An 18,659-nucleotide genomic window follows, 5' to 3' on the forward strand; every position below is an offset into this window, starting at 1 on the left:
GTTATCTAACGACTCGGCAACTGGTCGCCATCATGGTTCACAGGTCATCTCTTCTAGATAGAGGAACACGTTATGTTTCAGACGGTTGCTGTTGTCACGCCATTCTCGTGTAAAGCGTCGACGTATGGAATAGCGTAGACCAAGTGGAGGGCTATCACGAGCTGTTAACGTATTATTTCATTTAGTGTTTCCGCGAAGTGACGATTTTTAATGGTAGCGCTATCCACGTGGTGCTCCAAGGCTGCAGCCTTCAGGGCCGTGATACTGGGTGCCCCTGCTTCTGGCAAGGGTACTATGTCGTCCCGAATTGTCGAACATTTTAAGGTGGCTCATATATCTAGCGGTGACAAGTTACGACTTCACATGAACAGTAATACCGGTACGTTTTAACCCATTAATAATTCGATACGCCGTCGAGTCATTCTGACGAAGATAACGCAATATCTACCTTGCATCAATCACCTTATCTTTTTTCATCGAAACCTCCGAATATCGTTTGTTTCTCTGTAGCCGACTTTTCGCGAAATGTTTGTCAATTGCAACTATATGTACGTATCAATGAATGTATAATCGTGTACTTCGTCATCGAAAGATGCATTCATTTCTGAGCACGCGGCTCAAAGAACGCATGTTTCTCCGACGTTTCTTAACCAGATTAAAACTACCCTTGTTTACGGATCTCGCGTTACAGTACTACAACATTCATCGAGGCCGACACTCGCGCGACGGTGATCGAACGACAAGTGTACTGTTTATTTATAAATGTTCACTCGATCACAATTACAAGTTACATCATTCGCTGGTAGACGGTATCGATTGTGGTCGATGTTTCATCCCGTCTCGACTTTCGTGCGTATCGCTATGAGTTATCGATACGTGCGCCGGAAATGGATCAGCTGTTTAAATTATAAATTTCCGTCGTTAGTTTAATCAAGCCAGCGTGCATGTTATCGAAATTGGCTTGATTAGCACAATGTACTGTAGTGTCTACTTATCGCTACTAATGTCCATAACGTTTTTCGTTCTATTTATAAATGAAAACTAGCACGTAGTCTTCGATTACGGAAAGAATGAAAATCTTTATGGATCATTGTATGCCTTCGATTGAAAAGGAGCAAAGTTTCGTATAATTTACGATAAATTGTCTCTATCGCAGCTAATTGGACAGCTTATCAGTTTATGCGTCCAGTTAGTGAAGCAACAAAAAACTTTACTGCACGATTTTTTACGTGTTTCAAGACAGATCAATTTAACGTTCGTTCCAAAGTCCCTCATGATGTTACATTAACGACAACAACACACAAAACAATGAACATAATCAGTAATCTTTTGTCAATCTAGAATTGGGCAAAGCAGTCTCGAGTTACGTGCTCTCCGGTAAATTTGTACCCGACGATGTAATGATCGCGATGATCAACAAAGAAATCGAACAGGTCGTCGATCAAAATTGGCTACTCGACGGTGAGTAATTCGATTCACATTCAATTCTTCGAATATTCCCAGTCGAAAGAAAAAAACGAATTGGAGTCAAATATTTTGCTATTTTTCATAAAATAAAAACTGCGATTACCAATAAGCGATTCTCGCGTGGTCTACGAACTTTACGCGGCTCGTTTTACCATCGAAATAATACACCCTGAGAAATGCAGAATAGTATAATCCTAAAGTCTACGAATAAGTGGACTCTCTCGCGGTTTCTCTCATCGCGTTTTTTATTTCCATCGACCGCGGACGCACGACCACGCGCGGTTAACTAAATTCGAATACATAGTTGGCATCGATGCAGGATTTCCGAGAACGTTAACGCAGGCGGAAAAGCTGCAAAAAGCGCATCCGGTAAACCTGGTCCTCTACCTCGACGTTCCCACCGAGGTGATACTGAATCGCGTGAAAAACAGGTGGGTTCACTTGCCCAGCGGACGAGTCTACAACGTCGGGTTCAACAGTCCAAAAGTGCCGGTAAGTCGATGGCGGAAGCTTGGAACCGGCATGCGAAGTGGTATCGTTGGCAGTTTGCCTGGCGAACACTTCATAATTAGATCCTCAATTCCGATATAGTAACCGAAATAAACAATTTTTGTATCCACGAAATCTTTCGGGGCTCGGCTGTACGAGCGATCAATTTCAATTTCGCTGTATTTAACAGGGTAAGGATGACGTCACTGGCGAACCCTTGAGTAAAAGGGACGACGACAAAGTTGAAATCGTGCAAGAACGGCTGGAGAGGTACTCGAAGGCGACTGAACCGATCTTAACGTTTTACAGTAACTTAGGAATACTAAATAGCTTTCGAGGTAATACCACCGACGAGCTGTGGCCACATGTTAAGAAAACCATCGCACAATTCTTGTCGTAACTATTAATTACCAATTATGAATTATTAGTTCGTATCATAACTGATTAGGAGTTAGTATTCTGCACGCGCACAAATGCTGACGAGTCTCGTAAACGTACACGATAAGTGGACAAGTTTTTGTAGTATGTTTTCCTGTAGCATTTGTACGTATAAATATATGTAACAGTCAGAGGACAGTTAAAATACTTTGCACGGACAGTACAAATTTCGCCAATCTCGGTTTACAATTTTTATTCCTTTTTATACGCGTTCTATTCGACTCGATATTTAAATCTTCACCTTTAAAAAGCATCGTTTCAGGATTGTATAATCACAAATGATCGATCACAAATCACTGACACACTGAACATCTGTAAATACGATGATTTACATTTAATCTTTTAGTTGTCATATTTTGTAGATATCGTTTGTAAAGAATTGTTGTATACTGTAACATAGAGGGATCAAAGAAGATTAAATAAAACACCGATTCTGAGGTGATAATAAATGTTTGTTGAAGCTTATATAATGTAAGCGAATGAAGATATGGTGTATATTCTGTGTACATTGTTCTAGATGAAACAACATGTATTCACAGTATCGTAAACAAGAAATAAACGCTGGAACATGATTTATCTTGCAGTGATTTTTTTTTCGTTTTACTTCATATTTATCTTTAATTGTACCGATATAAGCATTTTAACAATGTTTAAGTTGTGTCCAGACCTTAGTATGCTGATTAAATAAATAAATTCCTTAATTTTCATTGAATGAAAAGGGTAAGATAAATTATATTTCGCGCTTTAGAGGTAAGAGAGAGAAAGATATATGAAAATGCTATAGGAAAGAGTGAGACAGATAATACAGACCCTCTTCTGGAACCCCTGGCGCCATCTCTGTGAAAAATGCTCAAACTGGTCGCACACAAGTACCGACAGCGAAGTGAACTACTCAAGAACTACTAGTGCCATCTCTGCGGAAAGTAGTGAAACTAATGCCCGACTAGTTTCACCACTCTTCCGAGAGATGGCGCTAGTAGTTCTTTAGTAGTTCACTTCACTGTCGGTACCGCTGTGCGACCAGTTTGAGCACTTTTTACAGAGATGGCGCCAGAGGTTCTTCAGTGGAGTAGGTAATATCTGTCTCACTCCTTCTTATAGCTTTCTTATATATCTTTCTCTCTCTTACCTCTAAAGCAGGAAATTTAATTTATCTAACTTTTTCTACTGAATGAAAATTAAGGATTTTCTTTATTTAATCAGGTGTACTCTACAATTCTGTAATTAAGATGAGAGAGAGAGAGAGAGAGAGAGAGAGAGAGAGAGAGAGAGAGAGAGAGAGAGAGAGAGAGAGAGAGAGAGAGAGGGAGAGAGAGAGAGGGAGAGAGCAGTAAAAGAGAGCAGAAAAGAGAATTTGTACATTCGTGGGTTTAACACAAAGAGAACGATATCATGCTCACATTTTTATTCTCGTTCGAAAAATTAAGTCATTTCATCAATAGTAACAATAGCTTAATATTATATGTATATATACGTTAATTTTCTTTCATCGCACGTTTCTCTTTCATAACATAAAACGTTATATCGAACGCGATGAATACGCCGCGAGAATTTAGTATAATTCAGTATACAATTGTCAAGGCTGAAAAAAATTAGTATATTATATAAATAAATAAGTTCTACTACGAAAAAGAGGATTTAAATAAATTAAGGCTTAAACCTTATAACAGGTAGATATGGTTGAATACATAATGTGCTCGTAACAGGCACACGTTTCATTCAAGAACGAAACGAAATGTATGCGCTTGGATGCGGTACGCGGGGGATCTGCTATTTTGCTGCTTTATAAAATAAGTTATGTCAGGAACATTTCCGTGAGGAATTAAGACGTTTACTTTTTATAAAAAATTACTTTTCGTAACAAAATCGCCAACTTACGATCCACGCAAGTCCTCGACGCGATGAAGGGGAATAATAAATATCTTTCTACAGGTGTAATAATTCTAAGCGCGCTCGCTAAAACAACACCCTAACGATTACTTAAAAGCAATTAACTTTTGAGATCAATAAACGTGATGTGGAAAAGAAAACTGCGCAACAATGTACTAGAGAAAACCGAAAAACCGCGTTAAATTATGATCACAGAACAATGTAATAGACGATAACGCCATTAGAATCTATAAATGCATTATCACGAAAATATTTGATACGCTAATAATTCATGTCAGTCATTCAACGAGCATGTTGAGTTCTAAAGATCATGTTGTTGCGACACTAGTTCATTTCAGAAAGTAGTACTCAACTGTCTAAACAGTGTTATGCAAGGTTGCATTATTATGCACCTGCTAAAGTCATCGATTGGTTTCCTTGTACATACATACATATATGGACGAATGAACGGAGAATTATGATTAATGACGAACATTATCACGCTTCTCCAGTAACTATCCGTGAATACAATTTTAGGTACACGATAATTCACGTTTCTTTTTTCTCTTTTCAATGTCTTTGATAAATAACTCACTGTACCAGCTCAAATTCTTCGCACTCGTCGAGATCGTCATCGTATGATTCGGTACCTGTGAAAGAGGTAGTAGAGGGATTTATAGTTTCCGCAATTTCGATCTTTTGACGAAGATCTTTCCCGCTTCCGTTACAAAACAAAAACATAGGATAGTCGACTTTTTCATCTTCCGGGACTAGGTACTGTAATATCAAGAATAGATTATTGGATTTCTGGTCTGGTAGTATAGTTTGATCATTTCTACAGACAATATTATACGTACAGACGGAGCAACCTTCATGAAGTCCGTAAATTGCGCTTTATTGTGAAAATAGAATCCTACGCAACAACTGGGATCCATTTTCGAAATTAGCATTTTCCTCGGAGAAGTACAATGGAAACTCGTCAAAGGGAAATTGTCTTTCAATACATCGACAGTCTCCTGACAGTAATGCGGGTCTAGATTAATTAACTTATCCTCCTGGAAACCAATGAAATAAAGCGAGTGTCGCGGTCGACCACCGATAACTCCGATACAGGTATCTAATGTAAGTAAATGTGTCAAGCAAGATGCATAAACAGGGTTTAATTTGTCAGCACCAAGCCTTAAAGGTACGAATAGTATTAGAGATTTCCATTTGCCGTCAGGTGTTTCGCATACGCTCTGTATATCCTGTAGATAAACTGTAAAAAAGAAAATAGCGTCAAATTAGCGCGTACACGCATAAAAAGCAAAATCTTCTCAAGGGATCTCGACTATCACCTGCACAATCTTGAGCAACATAAACAGCTAAGTTATTGAATACTGGATGTCGTTCTGCCGCACGGTCAACCGCTTGGCTTAACAGATGAGCAACAGAGGAGGGCCCGTACCAATCCCCTGCACGTTTACCCCAAAGCGCACCCAAAGAGACAAGTGCATGTATAGAAAACGGGGACGCGCGTTCCGGTAGATCTCCGAATGATTTAATTATTAATCTGTGATTATATTCGTTCAGTCTCTGTTGTTCTGTCTTTATCGGTTGATCTGGCTGCCACCGCCATTCTGTAAGGGAGCCATATTGCTTACATGTGTTAATAGCTATTATATTTCTATTTACAATTAGCGTATTGCAACTTCTAAATGAAGTATATAAAGAAAATATGTGCCTCTTCCAAGAAAGTGGCAGACCAGAGCTTGCGCCAACATCATTTGGCCGCTACGTAGCATACATCCCCAACCACAGTCGGTAGTAAATGTGGAACCATTTAGTATCGGAAATTCCCTTCTATATGTTAGCCATAGTCGCGAGGCGAAATCCTTCTTAAATTCCTCTATGCTATCCTCGAAACTGATAGCGTCCATAGCTAAAGAGATCTCGCTTCCAGTGTCCAATGTTTTCTCCGCCTCTGAAGCCTTTTCTAAAAATTCGTCTGGCTTCTTGCGATAAATCTTGCCAAGCAAGTATACCGGAGATTCTTTTGAGAAATTCGGTTTCACCACTTTAATGGTCCAGCCTTGGAAATAAATTAAATTCAATATAAAACTTTGTACAATACAAAAGTATACGAACGAAATTAAATCACACCAACCATATTTAACGTTATTCCACATAGACAATAACTTTGTCTTAACTTTACTATCGACCTCCGTGGTAGCACTGGTATCATCCATAGGTAATCCATTGCTGGTGGTACCTAGCTGAATCGGAACACGGTCTGTCGCAATCATTCCAGAAAACACTCCCAATGAACCGTTATTAAATCCTCCTAAGGACGAAACAATCCTTGCCATATTAACATCTCATACGATACTAACGATCATCATCATTTTAAATCAATACACGACACAGCTTACTTCATACATGAAAAGCGAATAAAAATGAATAGCAGAGGCGATGCACGAACAATTGTTCAAGATAAGAAACGAAAGTAGCACGATGACAAATAGGGAAACACCGCCGTCGCGTACGTTCGTAGACGGAAAAGGAAAGACGAGATTATACAGAATTAATTGCGTGCAACTGACTCACGTAGAAATCCAACGCTTACCTAACCTCTCCCTGGAAGGCTGCACCTGTCCATTCATGCCCAACAAGTAAATTTTAGAAAGCATACAGTCCAAGACATTTAAGGTACCGGATAGAAGGACAATTACATTTGTTTATCCGCAGACACGATTAAAAGCCTCGGCGACATCGTGGTCGGGGGTGATTTTATCGCACACCGTACGAGCAACCGATTATTATTATCACACTGGTAATCGACTACGATTATGGATCGGTTGATGCACGATCTCGTTAGGAGCTCACAGCCTGAGGCCCATCGACGGCCTGCTGCTGTCAATGTTCCGTGTCCAGTAACGTAAAATAGCGGCTCCGTGAAACACTCGACCCGGACGACTTCGTTAAGAACGCGTGTCGTGTCGAGCGCGAACGAGACGAGCGACGTGTCGCGAGGCAAACGATCGGAAATAGTTTAAAGAGACTCGAGCCGCCGACAGGAAAGGACGCGTGTTTACAAAGAGCGTTGTGAAATTTAAAGCGCCCGTTGAGGGCGACGCGAACGCCCCGTCGCGGCCAGATTCACTGTGACGTGTGTACTTACAACACGCGAGTGCATTTCGCGCGGCGGGGGATCGCGTTCACCGGATCTGATTTCAAAATCACCTGTCTTATCGTACAACACGGCACTCGAGATTTTCATTGTTCTTCAAATAATTAAGAGTATAGTGAATAAGCAAAGAAACAATGCATGGTCGATAAGCTCTCGATTAAACTCCCGATGGACGGCCCGCGTCGTCGATGCTCGATTGTTTTCTGGATCGTTTCCGTACGTATCAATTTAGTCGGATGAAATCTTATCGAGTTAAACACATGATCGCGAGACAACGTTGAAAACGACTGTTTTACAAGCATATATAGTTCGGTATAGAACAATTCGGATGAAATGCATTTCATTACCAACGTAACGCAGCGTTGTTTCGTTCGAGTCGTTCCACGTAACGCCGTTATAAAACGGATATTGGCTCGTTCTAAGAGCGGATCGCTATTTCATTAATTAATGCTCTCCTCCTTTCAAGCGGCTGACACACAAACGCAGCGCTGCTTTTATCTGGAATTAAAAAATCCCGCAGCAACGGCACGGACCGTTTATTCGATGAAAACCAAACAAGAGAGAAGAGTGCCCTGTATTTAACTAACTCGAATTATTAATCAAGAGTTCATCCCCGTTGAAATATCCCTCCTGTCGTTATCCACCGTGGAAGGGAAACGCGATGGATAGCAGAATTTTGACGTCGTTATTTACAAGATGAACCCCGTCCGCTCCCGTCGTCCCCTCTTCTCGAACTTTAATTGATTACCGCGGCCGAAACGAAGCGAAAAAGAGGAGCCACGAGCAGCAGGATTAATGGTGAAATAACGGAGCGCAACCGGGGTACATTATCCCTTTTCATAGCGGTATAATAATGGACTTTTGTCAGGAAGGACCAACTCGACGGGGAACAGAGAGAGAACCGGATGGAACGGCGACGGTGTGATGTACGCGGCGGGGGCGGATGGCTCGAAGGAAGAGACAATGACTCTCGATGACCGCGCAACGAGGATAGAGACACGAGGGAACCGTCATGCGCGTCTTGTCGCGGAATAACCAATGAGACACACGTATCACGGCTTACCTCATTGATTACCACATTCGCGCTCGTTCTAAATTTCACGTTCTGCCCCGTTGTCGCGCAGCCGTTGGAAAAATATGAATCGGTGCGCCTCGTGCCGGCGCCCGTCGAGGCAAGATTGATGGAAGGAAATGGAACGGCGCCCCGGCCAGGACAATAATCGCCATCGCCGATCGGCGTTGCGTTTAACAATAGACTGTCCAGCGAATGGATTGAAAGCCTCGTGGCAAATCTTTGCGAGATGGACGAAGGTGGCGGACGAGCTTAATTAAAATTTTACACCCGCTTATCGCGTGCTTTCCAAGTCATCGATGGAGTTCGTCTCGTTCTCGAGATACTTGTTATTCTTAAATTACGGTTGGATGTAGATGGGCGTCGCCGATGCGAACCGACCGACGACCGTCGTTCAAAGTAACTGTTTGTAGAATAAGCATAACTCGGCCCTGTTTTGACGATTCGCAGGGCGGATGACAGGCAGGATCCGAATGGGGGAGGTGGGGGTTGGTTTGACGGAAATTAGGTCAGGCAAGAATATCGACGGACCGACGTAATCACGGTGCACGGTTTGAATAAGGACATTAACGAGTCACGCTTCTCTCCCTTTAGAGATCCTTTCCGCCGCGACTAGGCGGGACGAGCCAGCGGAAGTGGGACGAAGAGTCACGTTGGCGATCAATCCGCCATCTTGTGGCGCGGCGATCGAACCGGAGGATCGATGGTACCCGGGCTCTGGCCGGTCGGGATCGATGCTGTATGGAAAACGCGTGCCAATCTCGAGGCGGTGATTGCCGGACTTTTAATGGAATCGCTCACGGACCGTGGCATTAACGCGCACCGACAAAGGTTGCCCGCGAAACGGCGATAATTCTCCTCGAGAGAGAGAGGCGAGAGGCTCATTAGCCGGGCTACATTTCTGTCCGAACGTGCGAACGTGCACCGGCACCCTGTCGGCCGTTGAAACGAAGATTAGCTACGCGCGATATTAGCACGGTGGGATCGATGGATCGATTCAATTTGCGACGATGCCGGGAATGTTGACGCCGGGCCATCAATTAAAAGATCATCGCCTGATCCGCGGATCCTGACGGAGCGCCTAATTACTCGAGAGATTTGGCGGTATTCAATTAGGCCGTCGCGTATGGTATAAATTGCTTACGTTTTATATCATAGATCCGTCTTTTAGTTAAAATAAATTCCAACGGGAACCGATGGATCATAACGATAATAAATATTTTCGCGGACGAGCATGCGATCTATTATAAGATCCAATAAAGCTTGCCCGATGTAGGCCGCTATCGAGCGACACGGTTTTTTAGTTTCAAAATTGCCGCACACCGGCCGATATATTTCAAAGTATCTTAGGCTGTTTGCGCGCTGCTTTGAAATCTTTAAACCGATTCGACGAATTTCATTATTTTTGGTAGTAGATATAGAATTAGAGTTAGTACATATGTATATATGTCTAGCGAATGGGCTCGGGGAACAAGGGAAAGCGCAGCCGGAAGGAAAATAAATCGTTCGCGAAATTTCCGCGGCGGATGAATAAGGTGCACGCTAAGTTAAAACAAACTTGTGGAACCAGTCGAGCCGGGGAAACGATTGATTAATATTCCGGCACAGCTGTTCGTGAGAGCGCATTTGGTGAAAAATCGGCCCCGCTGCACAAGGTGTTATGGAAAATTGGTAAAAATTCACGACTATTGCCTGGCGATTTTTAAATCGCGCGAATATTATATTCATATCGCAACAGCACGAATAATAATAGTCCACCAAGCCCTAGATCTCTCGTATTTCATCTCCCTCGAGATCATTCCACGCTCTCGCGTGTTTTCCCCTCCTACTATCAGTCTAATAATAATTGCGTGGCTAATCTTCGCGACGTTTAAGGAGATTGCTGGCAGAAACGGAACTGGGAAGGATCGAACCGATCGACGGCAGCGAGCCGCCGTCGTCGACGGACTTTTCGACGCCACGCGTCGCAGAGGCCGCGCCCTCCGTTTAAGGATATTATTTCCCTTAAAGCGCAGTTTATCCCGCGACGGTGAGTAAATCCCGCGGGCGACGACGCTTCCCTCGACAGTCTGTGACGTCTGAAACGCTGTTTAAACCCATCGCGCGTGCAAACGCGCCGGAAGGCACCAAGGCGAGGGACGGAACCACCCTTGCAGACAGCCCGCTTTTGTGCCTGGGCCGTCTTAAGAAACGAGCAAACAACATCGAGCACCGTTTCGGGGCGCAGCGGTGCGTTTGTTGTCTCACCGTTCCGTCCTCGTTCCATCATCGTGGATCGAGATCGACTCTTGGTCAACTACGGAAGAACGGTCGATTGTGTGCTAACTAGGTTGTTGACGGATACTTTCAGTACTGGATGCTCGAACCGTTCCTGTTTACACGCCCGTCTAAATCTAACCGATGCACGGACACACGATGGGGTAGACGTACCCGTTCGATCTCCTCGACTTCCGGTCGCGAGCGTGCACCAACAGTTACCCACGCCTCGTCGATCTCGCACGTGACAAGACTTGCACCGGTCCACCCTCGTTACTCGCATACCGGACGTTTTACTCTTTTTGGTGTACCTCTCCTTTCAGTGGCGCGCACAGAGTTACATTCCAGCGATTTCCATTGATCGAACCAACGCTGCATACTATCATCCCTGGCAACGCTTTCAATATGGTCGTCGGTTTCTTTTTCCCGCCCTTTGTCCGGGTACAACTGAATCGTAACGCTCGTGCATCGATTCTGCACCCCGTGTCCTAGCTCCCTGTGATCTCTCCTATTTTCAATAGCGGAGAGAGATCGCTAAGGGGTGTGTCTGTTACGCGTCCGTTGATACGGTGAGAGAAAAAATACGCCGCGCTGTCGAAAGTGTTGACGCAACGCGCGTCGCAATATTGCTTCAACCGGCAGAAATCGCCATTGCCACCACCGTGGATACACGTGGAACCAGAACAGAGGCGAGTTCAAGAGGCGACGGAAATAAAAAAAAATGTAAGTTTCTCGAAATAAAGTGCTATTATTACTTCAATGCCGATTCGATTCGTTGTTTGTCACCTCTCGTGGACGAGCCAGGAGCCGCTGGAGAACGATCGCGTTTCTTTTTCGCGCGCCGTTTAGAACCGTTGTCGTGGGTAAAAATAACTGTTCGACGCAACGACGGGAGCTATCCGAGAAAACATACATCAGTTTATTCGCAGCTTTTACGACCTTAAATGCCGGCGATTCTTTTTTTAAATCGTACGCGGCACAGTGTCCTGGGACCGGCGTTCCCAGCCGGATTCTTTCCGTCTCGACGGTCCACGCGACTCGCGACCGATCCGTCTCTCGTTTGCTCGTCGCGAATTTATCAGCACCGCGAGTTACACCGCGTTATCACGATTCACAAGCGCGGAACGTGCGGCCGTCGTCGCCAATTGTTCGAATGTTGTTACAGCGGTGAGTTAACAGGCGGTGTTCAAACACGCTGCGACAACCCAGCGACGAGTGTTCAATTTACCGAATCAATTATTGCCGGCGGTGAGACGTTCCAAAGGTGAACCCGCTGGTTCTTTTCCTTGCAATTGCGTCGCTACGCAGCGAGCCTCGTCACCAGGGACTATCGGATGGGAAACTGAATCGTTCCACGGGACGATGATCAACCGAGGTACGATTCATCGGTTCGAAGATCGATAGAGTACGTCGAAACAGTGGATCACGTGTTGCGGTCAGAGATATTCGTGTAAGAAGTTGAACCGAGCGATCATGTTCGCGGCTAAACAACAATTTCTGACAGTTTAATATACGACTTCGTTGGTGAACATTTTTACATCGCTGCCGACGATACGCGGAGAATAATGGCTGTCATCGTTCCCTCTTAATTATGTTTAGCGTAGCTTTTTTTTAGACTAGTATAAATATACATCGAAGTGGTAACTCTTCCAGTCGCCGCAACCCAAATAATCCGGCTCCCGATAAAACCGACGAAATGAATCTCTAACAAAACAGCTCGGGACCTGGCAGACCCCGAGCAACCCCATCAAAATAATCCTCCGAGCTGAATCAACCGAGCGTCGCGCGGAAAATCGAAAAATCCGCGGGAAATTCGTCACTGTTTCCAACCGTGACGGAGGCTGGCGGCGATAAGAGAAGGAGCCGAACGAACGGTATAGCAGTTTCCACGGATCGTCGAGGAGGGGTGGGTTCCGCTAAAGGTGGGTAAGGGTAGAAACAGAGAGAACGGGGGAGCAAAGAGACAGAGAGAAAGAGAGAGAGAGAGAGAGAAAAAGGGGAAGGGAGAGGAGGCGATACAGCAAGAGCGCGCGCGCGAGTGAAAGAGGAAAGGCAGGCAGGAGATACGGGGTGAAATCAGCGAGGGTGGTTCGACCGGCCGGCCAGTCGTGCTGTGGCGGTAACCACGACGCGTAGTCGCTTCACGTTCACCCGTGATGTTGCCAAACAACCCCCTCGAGCACCCGTTCGGCATCTCGGACACCGATTCGCGGGTACGGATGAGCCGTGGCTGAACGTAGGATCGGTCCTGCCGGCTCGAACAGGTTGAAAACGCGGACTGCCTATGCGCACGGATCGCTCGAGGCTCGGATGCACCCTCCTGTACCCGCGTCCTGGCATCCACGCCTAATATTAGCTGCTATTATCCGTCGTCGAGCGGCCGAGTTAGTGGAATCGTCCTGGTTCCGTTCGTTCGTCAGCCGTTACGAGGTGATCCAGGTTAGAGTAAGGGACTGTGCGTCGATTCGCGGTCCGCCTGTCTGGGTAAACAAGAGGGTGGTATCGCGGGGTGGACGATATTCGAATCGCTGGTCGGATCGAGTTTTGGTACACGTGCAAGGGTGGCTCGCGCGAATCGATACACGCGGGGGTACAAGTGGTTCCAGTCGGAAACCGGGGACGTGCACTCGCGTGGACGGATCTGCACGCACGTAGCTGGTGGTTCGCGATCACCGACGGATTCCAACGGGCGCTCTAAGGGTCGTGCGAAATCGGCGGTAAGTAACCAGGGGATCTCTCTCTCCTTGGCAAAATGAAAAAAAAGCTTGCAAGGTCCATCGAGGACAAGATGTTCGATCGTCGGGTACCCATTGCTAGGGGTTGCACGGCACACGAGGCTGATCCTTGCCGCTCGCTTCAGATAACCTTGGTTTATCTACATCTCTGGGTCAGGCACGAACTATCGCGCGCTCGTAATTAACGGGAACCTTTGACGTTCTCTTTCTCTCTTTCTCGCGCGTCGCTCGGCTCGCTGGTCCCGCGGTATTCGCAATCGAGAGGACCGTTTACAGTGGTCCCTGGCGATTTGCAATTCGACTGATCGATCAGCGATCGTATCCTCGATTAAATCCTCGACATCGATGGAGCGAAATTCTACTCGATGAAACGTTCGCCTTTCGAATGGTAATACGAGCACCAGACACCTGGATCATCGAAGATTCGCTTCCCTCCAGGGCTCACCTGTTTCGTGCTCGAATCTGGCCACCGATTCGTACGCGATAAACGAAGAGTCGGATGGTCCTCCAGTTGGGAAGGTATTATCGATTCGACACGCATCATATTCGTACGCGGCGGCGGTCCGGGGCTAATTATTCCTTAACAGAGAGGGAAACCAGGCGTCGGGCGTCGTCGTCGGCTGCGTGTTGCCAGCGTTTTTCCGCGCCGCGAGAATGAATGAAGTAGAGAGGATCGTTATTTAGGTCAGCCGGCAATTTTCGTACCCGGGGCTTTTAAGCGTCCATCTAAAGGGTTTTTCAGATGGGGGAACCCGCGGTGAAAAAGAGGACCAAGCGCGATAACGCTAACGCGCGCTAAAAGACCCGTGAACTGCAGCCGCGGATTTCTTTTTTTTTCTCTCTTTCTTCTTACCCTTTCTCCTTTCTCTCGTCGCACACCGACGTTTTCACGCCTCGGATTTCAGGGAGACCATCCTCCAAGGGACCTGGGTTAAACCTAGCACTTTCCTTTCCTCACCGCGGCCCGTCGGATAGATCCTCAGAGGGTTGGTGCAAGCGGTGATCGTTCCTCGAATCTAGCCATCAATGTCGATTCTGAGAGAAGCTGCTTTCAAGGAAAACAGATTTCTAGGAAGAGGTCTCGCGATATTAGAAAACGTGGGTGTAATTAACACGTCGTTGAAATTACTCGATATAAAGAATTAATGCCACTTTCATTTTCGAACTAACCAGAACCTAGTGAACTTTTCGAATTCATCTAATTAATTCAGCTAAAATTAACCGAAAGCAACATCATACCCGTGATTAAATCTCAGTTAACCCTAAACTGGATCGTCGTTAGCCACCAAGTGTCAACCAGTTGCTACTCGAAAAGAAACCTCGAACACCACGTCTGGTAACGCGTGTCACCTGAACCAAACCAGTGGCGAACGATTTGACGACGCCACACGTTTGCTGACAACAAAACCCAGACTCCTCGTTACCGTTCCTCTTCGAACGGCACCGCGCTGATCGATCAGCCTAATGAGCTCTTTTCTCCGCGGACAATAAGAAAAATTCACCCTGGGATCCGTCGATGCGAGAAATAATAATAATAATAATAGTAACGATAACAAGAGGGGAAGAAGGAAGCGGCGTATCGAGCCTCGATATCAGAGGTAGACAAATAGACATAAAAAGACAGAGAAAAGGAGAGAAAGAGAGAGAGAAGGAGACCTTGTTCCGCTGACGTAGAGAGACCATCTGATAAAATAGTAACGAGGGCGGCAATAAAGAGGATACTCGCGAAGAAAGGGAATCGTTTTCAGAGGGGGGCGAAACGGGACGTCCGAAGGGGTGGAGAAAGACAGTAGCCAGGAGTATTAGTCGGGTGGAGAAGGAAAGTTTCCGGTAGCATCGCCACGGAAAGGGAAAGAGATCGTCCCGGTGGACAACGCGGCCAGGGAGGAACCGCCGCGAAAAAGTAATCTGGACTGGCACAAAGGGGTGAAATAAGTATATCCGCGGGCAGTAACTGGGGATGAAGTTGGGCCGGGGATATTGATTTGTTTTTGTTGCTCGCGGACACGCGATACCCCGAATATGTGCCAGAATTTCTCGTGGGCGATCCGGAGAACAGTGCGGTTAGTATAACCGAGATTCCAGAGCGAAGGGGGCGAGAGTGGGTGGATGCGAGGGGGTAGTTGGATGCGAGCAGCCATCGCTGGGGACAATTATTACGAGACGCAAGGTCGCGAGACCAAGTCGAAGACTCGGTTGCTCGAATAATGAGAACGGAGCCAAAGAACGGGGATGGCGCCGCTATTGATTCGCAATCGTAAAGCAAACAGACCACCGGGACGACGAGATTCGCGGCCTCGTGGATGCAGCATTCCCAGCCATCGCTGCTTAAACGCCGTTGCCGCGTTCAACGTGGGATTTAACGACGTTCCAGCAATCACTGGGATTCTAATCGTTTTATAGGAAATCACGACGACTCCTGGACCATCCGCCCGTAGCCTGGTTACCGCGGCAGTCGTTTCCGTTCCACGTCTAAGTATCAGACTTTAATATCGCGACGAGGTGTCGACGCTTCCACCCGCCTCGTTTTCTCACCGATCGTAGTTACCTGGGAACGCGCAAGGATCCACGCGGTCTTTCAAATAAAATCGACGACAAGGTCCCTACCGTGTTACACGGAAATCGATTCGAGATCGACCAGCGAGGTCTGAGAAGCCTGCCGGGAAACCGCGTCGGTTAATCCGGAAACTTTGTTCCGTCGAGCGTTGATCGAAGTCCTCGTGGCCCCCTCCGTTTTACCCAAGGATCTCCAATTAGGGGCGCGAAGCGTCGCGCTGTTAGACGCCTTCGAGGCCGTTTTCCCGACGCGTCTGTCATTTCCGGTGTCCGTGGACGGCGATTACCCACCGTCGACCTCGATCCACCAGGGAGCGAGGACTTTCCGGTGCCAGCGAGAGGAACTACGAATCCATCTTCCTCCCCTGGACAGCCCTTGCCGCCTTCTGGACTCTCTCCCCTGTGTCCACTCGGCGCGATTGCTTCCGGAAACGCGTGCAGCGACACTGTCGGAGGGTGGCGTGCTCGAACGGAAGGAACACTCGACTTAAACGAGGACACTGAAATCCAATTCGTCCGAGTCTGGCGATCACGGTCGGACTCATTGGACGAATCTCGTACGAGCTAGATCGGATAGAAGCACCGGTGCACGAGCGAGAGAGTTGCACGGTTGGGGTGAACCGAATTGCAGGGGGGGCGCGAGAGAAGCAACCCTCGCGAGTTTTCGCGATATAGCGCGATTCATGAACGCGTGTACCGAGGAGAAGGTTCTCCTAACCGCGGCAGGAGGAACGGTGCGACACCGCGGGGCTGAACGGCGTTAAATGAACAACAGCGGCGCGTTCGTCGACGAGTGGAAGAAACGGGGAGTCGACGAGTAGCGGGCTCGAGAGGGAAAGGATTGAGAAGCGGGACGAAGACGACCCGAAGGAAGGCGGACGGTGACGTGGGGTGGAAAGGGCAAAGGTGGTGGGGCCGGTGCAGCCCAGGAACGTGGCATGAATTAGAACTCATTTGGTAAAGTGTTGCGCGTGTAGCGAGTTTTCAAGAGGTCGTCGTCGGGGGTTACGCGGAGAGGGGTGGCGAGACTAAAAGGGAAAACGAGGATGGGGTGGAACGGTGAGCGCGATATGAGAAGAAGAGGAGGCCGGGGGTTGAGCTGAGGAGTGAGAGAGACGGAACGCGAGAAACGGTGCGGCGGAGGAGGGTGGAAGAGGGGCACGGCAGAGGTGCTGGACCGTATCGCGGAAACTCGAATCCGCTGGCAACTCGAAGCAGGGAAAGTGGAAACGCGAGCTGAAGAGAGACGAAGCTGTGAGGAGGGGGTTGGAGCCGTGTAACGGAAGAGAAGCGAATAGAAGAGCCGCCGGAAGAAAGACGGATACAGGGAGAGGGGGTGGAAAAGATTGGGGGAGAAACAGAGGAATACCACTTTGCTGGTTCTCGCTTCGCTCTCAAAGAAAGCGGGTCGACTCGTCGAGTCTGTACGACTACCGAGTAAGTAATACCCTTTAATTAACGGCAGGGAGAGGAAGGCCGGAAAGTTTATGCTCCGGATCGGCTATCGTTGATACCTTGGACGGGGTGCGCGTGAAAGGTGGCCATCGAACTCGAGGGCCGACTGGGTTTAATGAAAGAAGTTCTTTGACTGGTACGTGGATGAAACGCAGGTCGATTTCACGGCAACGAGCCGGTAGCGTGCCCGTCGGGGAGTATTTCGATCATAAATACCTATGACACTCGATGCGTGGATGGTCGTTTCACGTAGGAGCGCGGAGTAAGATTAAACGCGAAATTACACGGTTCGGTTTGGCCGAATAGCGTGGGTGATTCGACGAAATTGAAAGCAAAGTGAACAGCGCGAGTCGCAATTTGTTTCACCGCTTCGAACGAATGGTAATTTCCACTGTTCAGTTAGCTCGCAGCGCTGTCGAATCGATCGCGTTGTTCGAACCGTAGAGCGAGCCGTGTACTCTCGCCTCAAGAGGAACTCATCCGTCGTACAAACGCTTTCGAGGCGGCTCTTAGCAAATTCTCGCTGAACGGGTTAGACGTTGGCTGTCTACTCTTCTCGTATCGCGCAATTCCAATTCCCTCGGATGTGTTGAAAGAAAACGGTGCAGCAATTTAACGTTATCACGCCGCGGTCCCGCGGATCCTGCGAAGCGTCTGATATATTATTCCACGAGGTAAACTAACAGGTACTCGCGAAAGTTAATGCTGACCGTTCTAATGGAGCTCGTTAGTTATAAGCGGCGGACATTATGATTTCAGAGGGTCCGCGGCTGGCGACAACCCGGCGAGCCGAGAACAAATCCGCGGAATATCAAATCGCCGGCGAAATCCGATTTACTTTATTCAATACACAGATTTCGACGTCGCCGGGTATTCCCAGCGAGTCTAAGGAATATTTAATCCCGCGCACTTCAGCCATGAAAGCGGTTATTTAATCCCCGAACGATCTTTCGCCCGGAAATTCCTCGAAAATTCGACGTCCAACTGTTCCGCTCGTCCGTCGCTTCGGAGAGCCAGCTCATGGACCTATTTCGAGTCGTTCGAGCTGTTTAAAGTGAAAGTTCGCAGCGTCAATTGGCTAAATTGAAGATTGTACAGGATCGATTACCTAAACGCAGATTACCTTTGATTTTATGTATTCACGTGTAGTCCA

General features: G+C 47.1%; 2 protein-coding genes across 2 annotated transcripts; one reads left to right on the forward strand and one right to left on the reverse strand.

Annotated features, from left to right (window-relative positions):
- The first annotated feature begins 13 nt into the window (after positions 1–13).
- On the forward strand, positions 14–2,389 carry Ak3 (Adenylate kinase 3). Its single transcript, XM_076900210.1, has 4 exons — positions 14–379; positions 1,342–1,461; positions 1,787–1,959; positions 2,147–2,389. Exons 1-4 carry the CDS (start codon positions 211–213, stop codon positions 2,354–2,356), a joined length of 672 nt encoding a protein of 223 aa, XP_076756325.1. The 5' UTR covers positions 14–210; the 3' UTR covers positions 2,357–2,389.
- A 1,749-nt stretch (positions 2,390–4,138) lies between these two features.
- Atg4b (Autophagy-related 4b) lies at positions 4,139–6,945 on the reverse strand. The gene is made up of 6 exons (XM_076898432.1): positions 6,869–6,945; positions 6,410–6,586; positions 5,987–6,334; positions 5,601–5,882; positions 5,121–5,521; positions 4,139–5,040 (listed from the first exon to the last, which is right to left on the reverse strand). The coding sequence occupies exons 1-6, from the start codon at positions 6,930–6,932 to the stop codon at positions 4,855–4,857; spliced, it is 1,458 nt and encodes a 485-aa protein (XP_076754547.1). The 5' UTR covers positions 6,933–6,945; the 3' UTR covers positions 4,139–4,854.
- Between the last annotated feature and the right edge of the window lie 11,714 nt (positions 6,946–18,659).

The sequence above is a fragment of the Xylocopa sonorina genome, chromosome 1, assembly GCF_050948175.1.
Source record: "Xylocopa sonorina isolate GNS202 chromosome 1, iyXylSono1_principal, whole genome shotgun sequence".
NCBI lineage: Eukaryota > Metazoa > Arthropoda > Insecta > Hymenoptera > Apidae > Xylocopa > Xylocopa sonorina.

What these genes read in the sequence shown, in the direction of transcription:
- Ak3 (XM_076900210.1), top strand. Translation starts at nt 211, where the DNA reads ATGGTAGCGCTATCCACGTGGTGCTCCAAGGCTGCAGCCTTCAGGGCC. An exon ending in TCAAAATTGGCTACTCGACG is followed by an intron (nt 1,462 to 1,786) that starts GTGAGTAATTCG and finishes GCATCGATGCAG; the next exon opens with GATTTCCGAGAACGTTAACG. An exon ending in TCAACAGTCCAAAAGTGCCG is followed by an intron (nt 1,960 to 2,146) that starts GTAAGTCGATGG and finishes TGTATTTAACAG; the next exon opens with GGTAAGGATGACGTCACTGG.
- Atg4b (XM_076898432.1), bottom strand. Translation starts at nt 6,932, where the DNA reads ATGCTTTCTAAAATTTACTTGTTGGGCATGAATGGACAGGTGCAGCCT. An exon ending in GTGGAATAACGTTAAATATG is followed by an intron (nt 6,335 to 6,409) that starts GTTGGTGTGATT and finishes TTTATTTCCAAG; the next exon opens with GCTGGACCATTAAAGTGGTG. An exon ending in TGTTGCTCAAGATTGTGCAG is followed by an intron (nt 5,522 to 5,600) that starts GTGATAGTCGAG and finishes TCTTTTTTACAG; the next exon opens with TTTATCTACAGGATATACAG.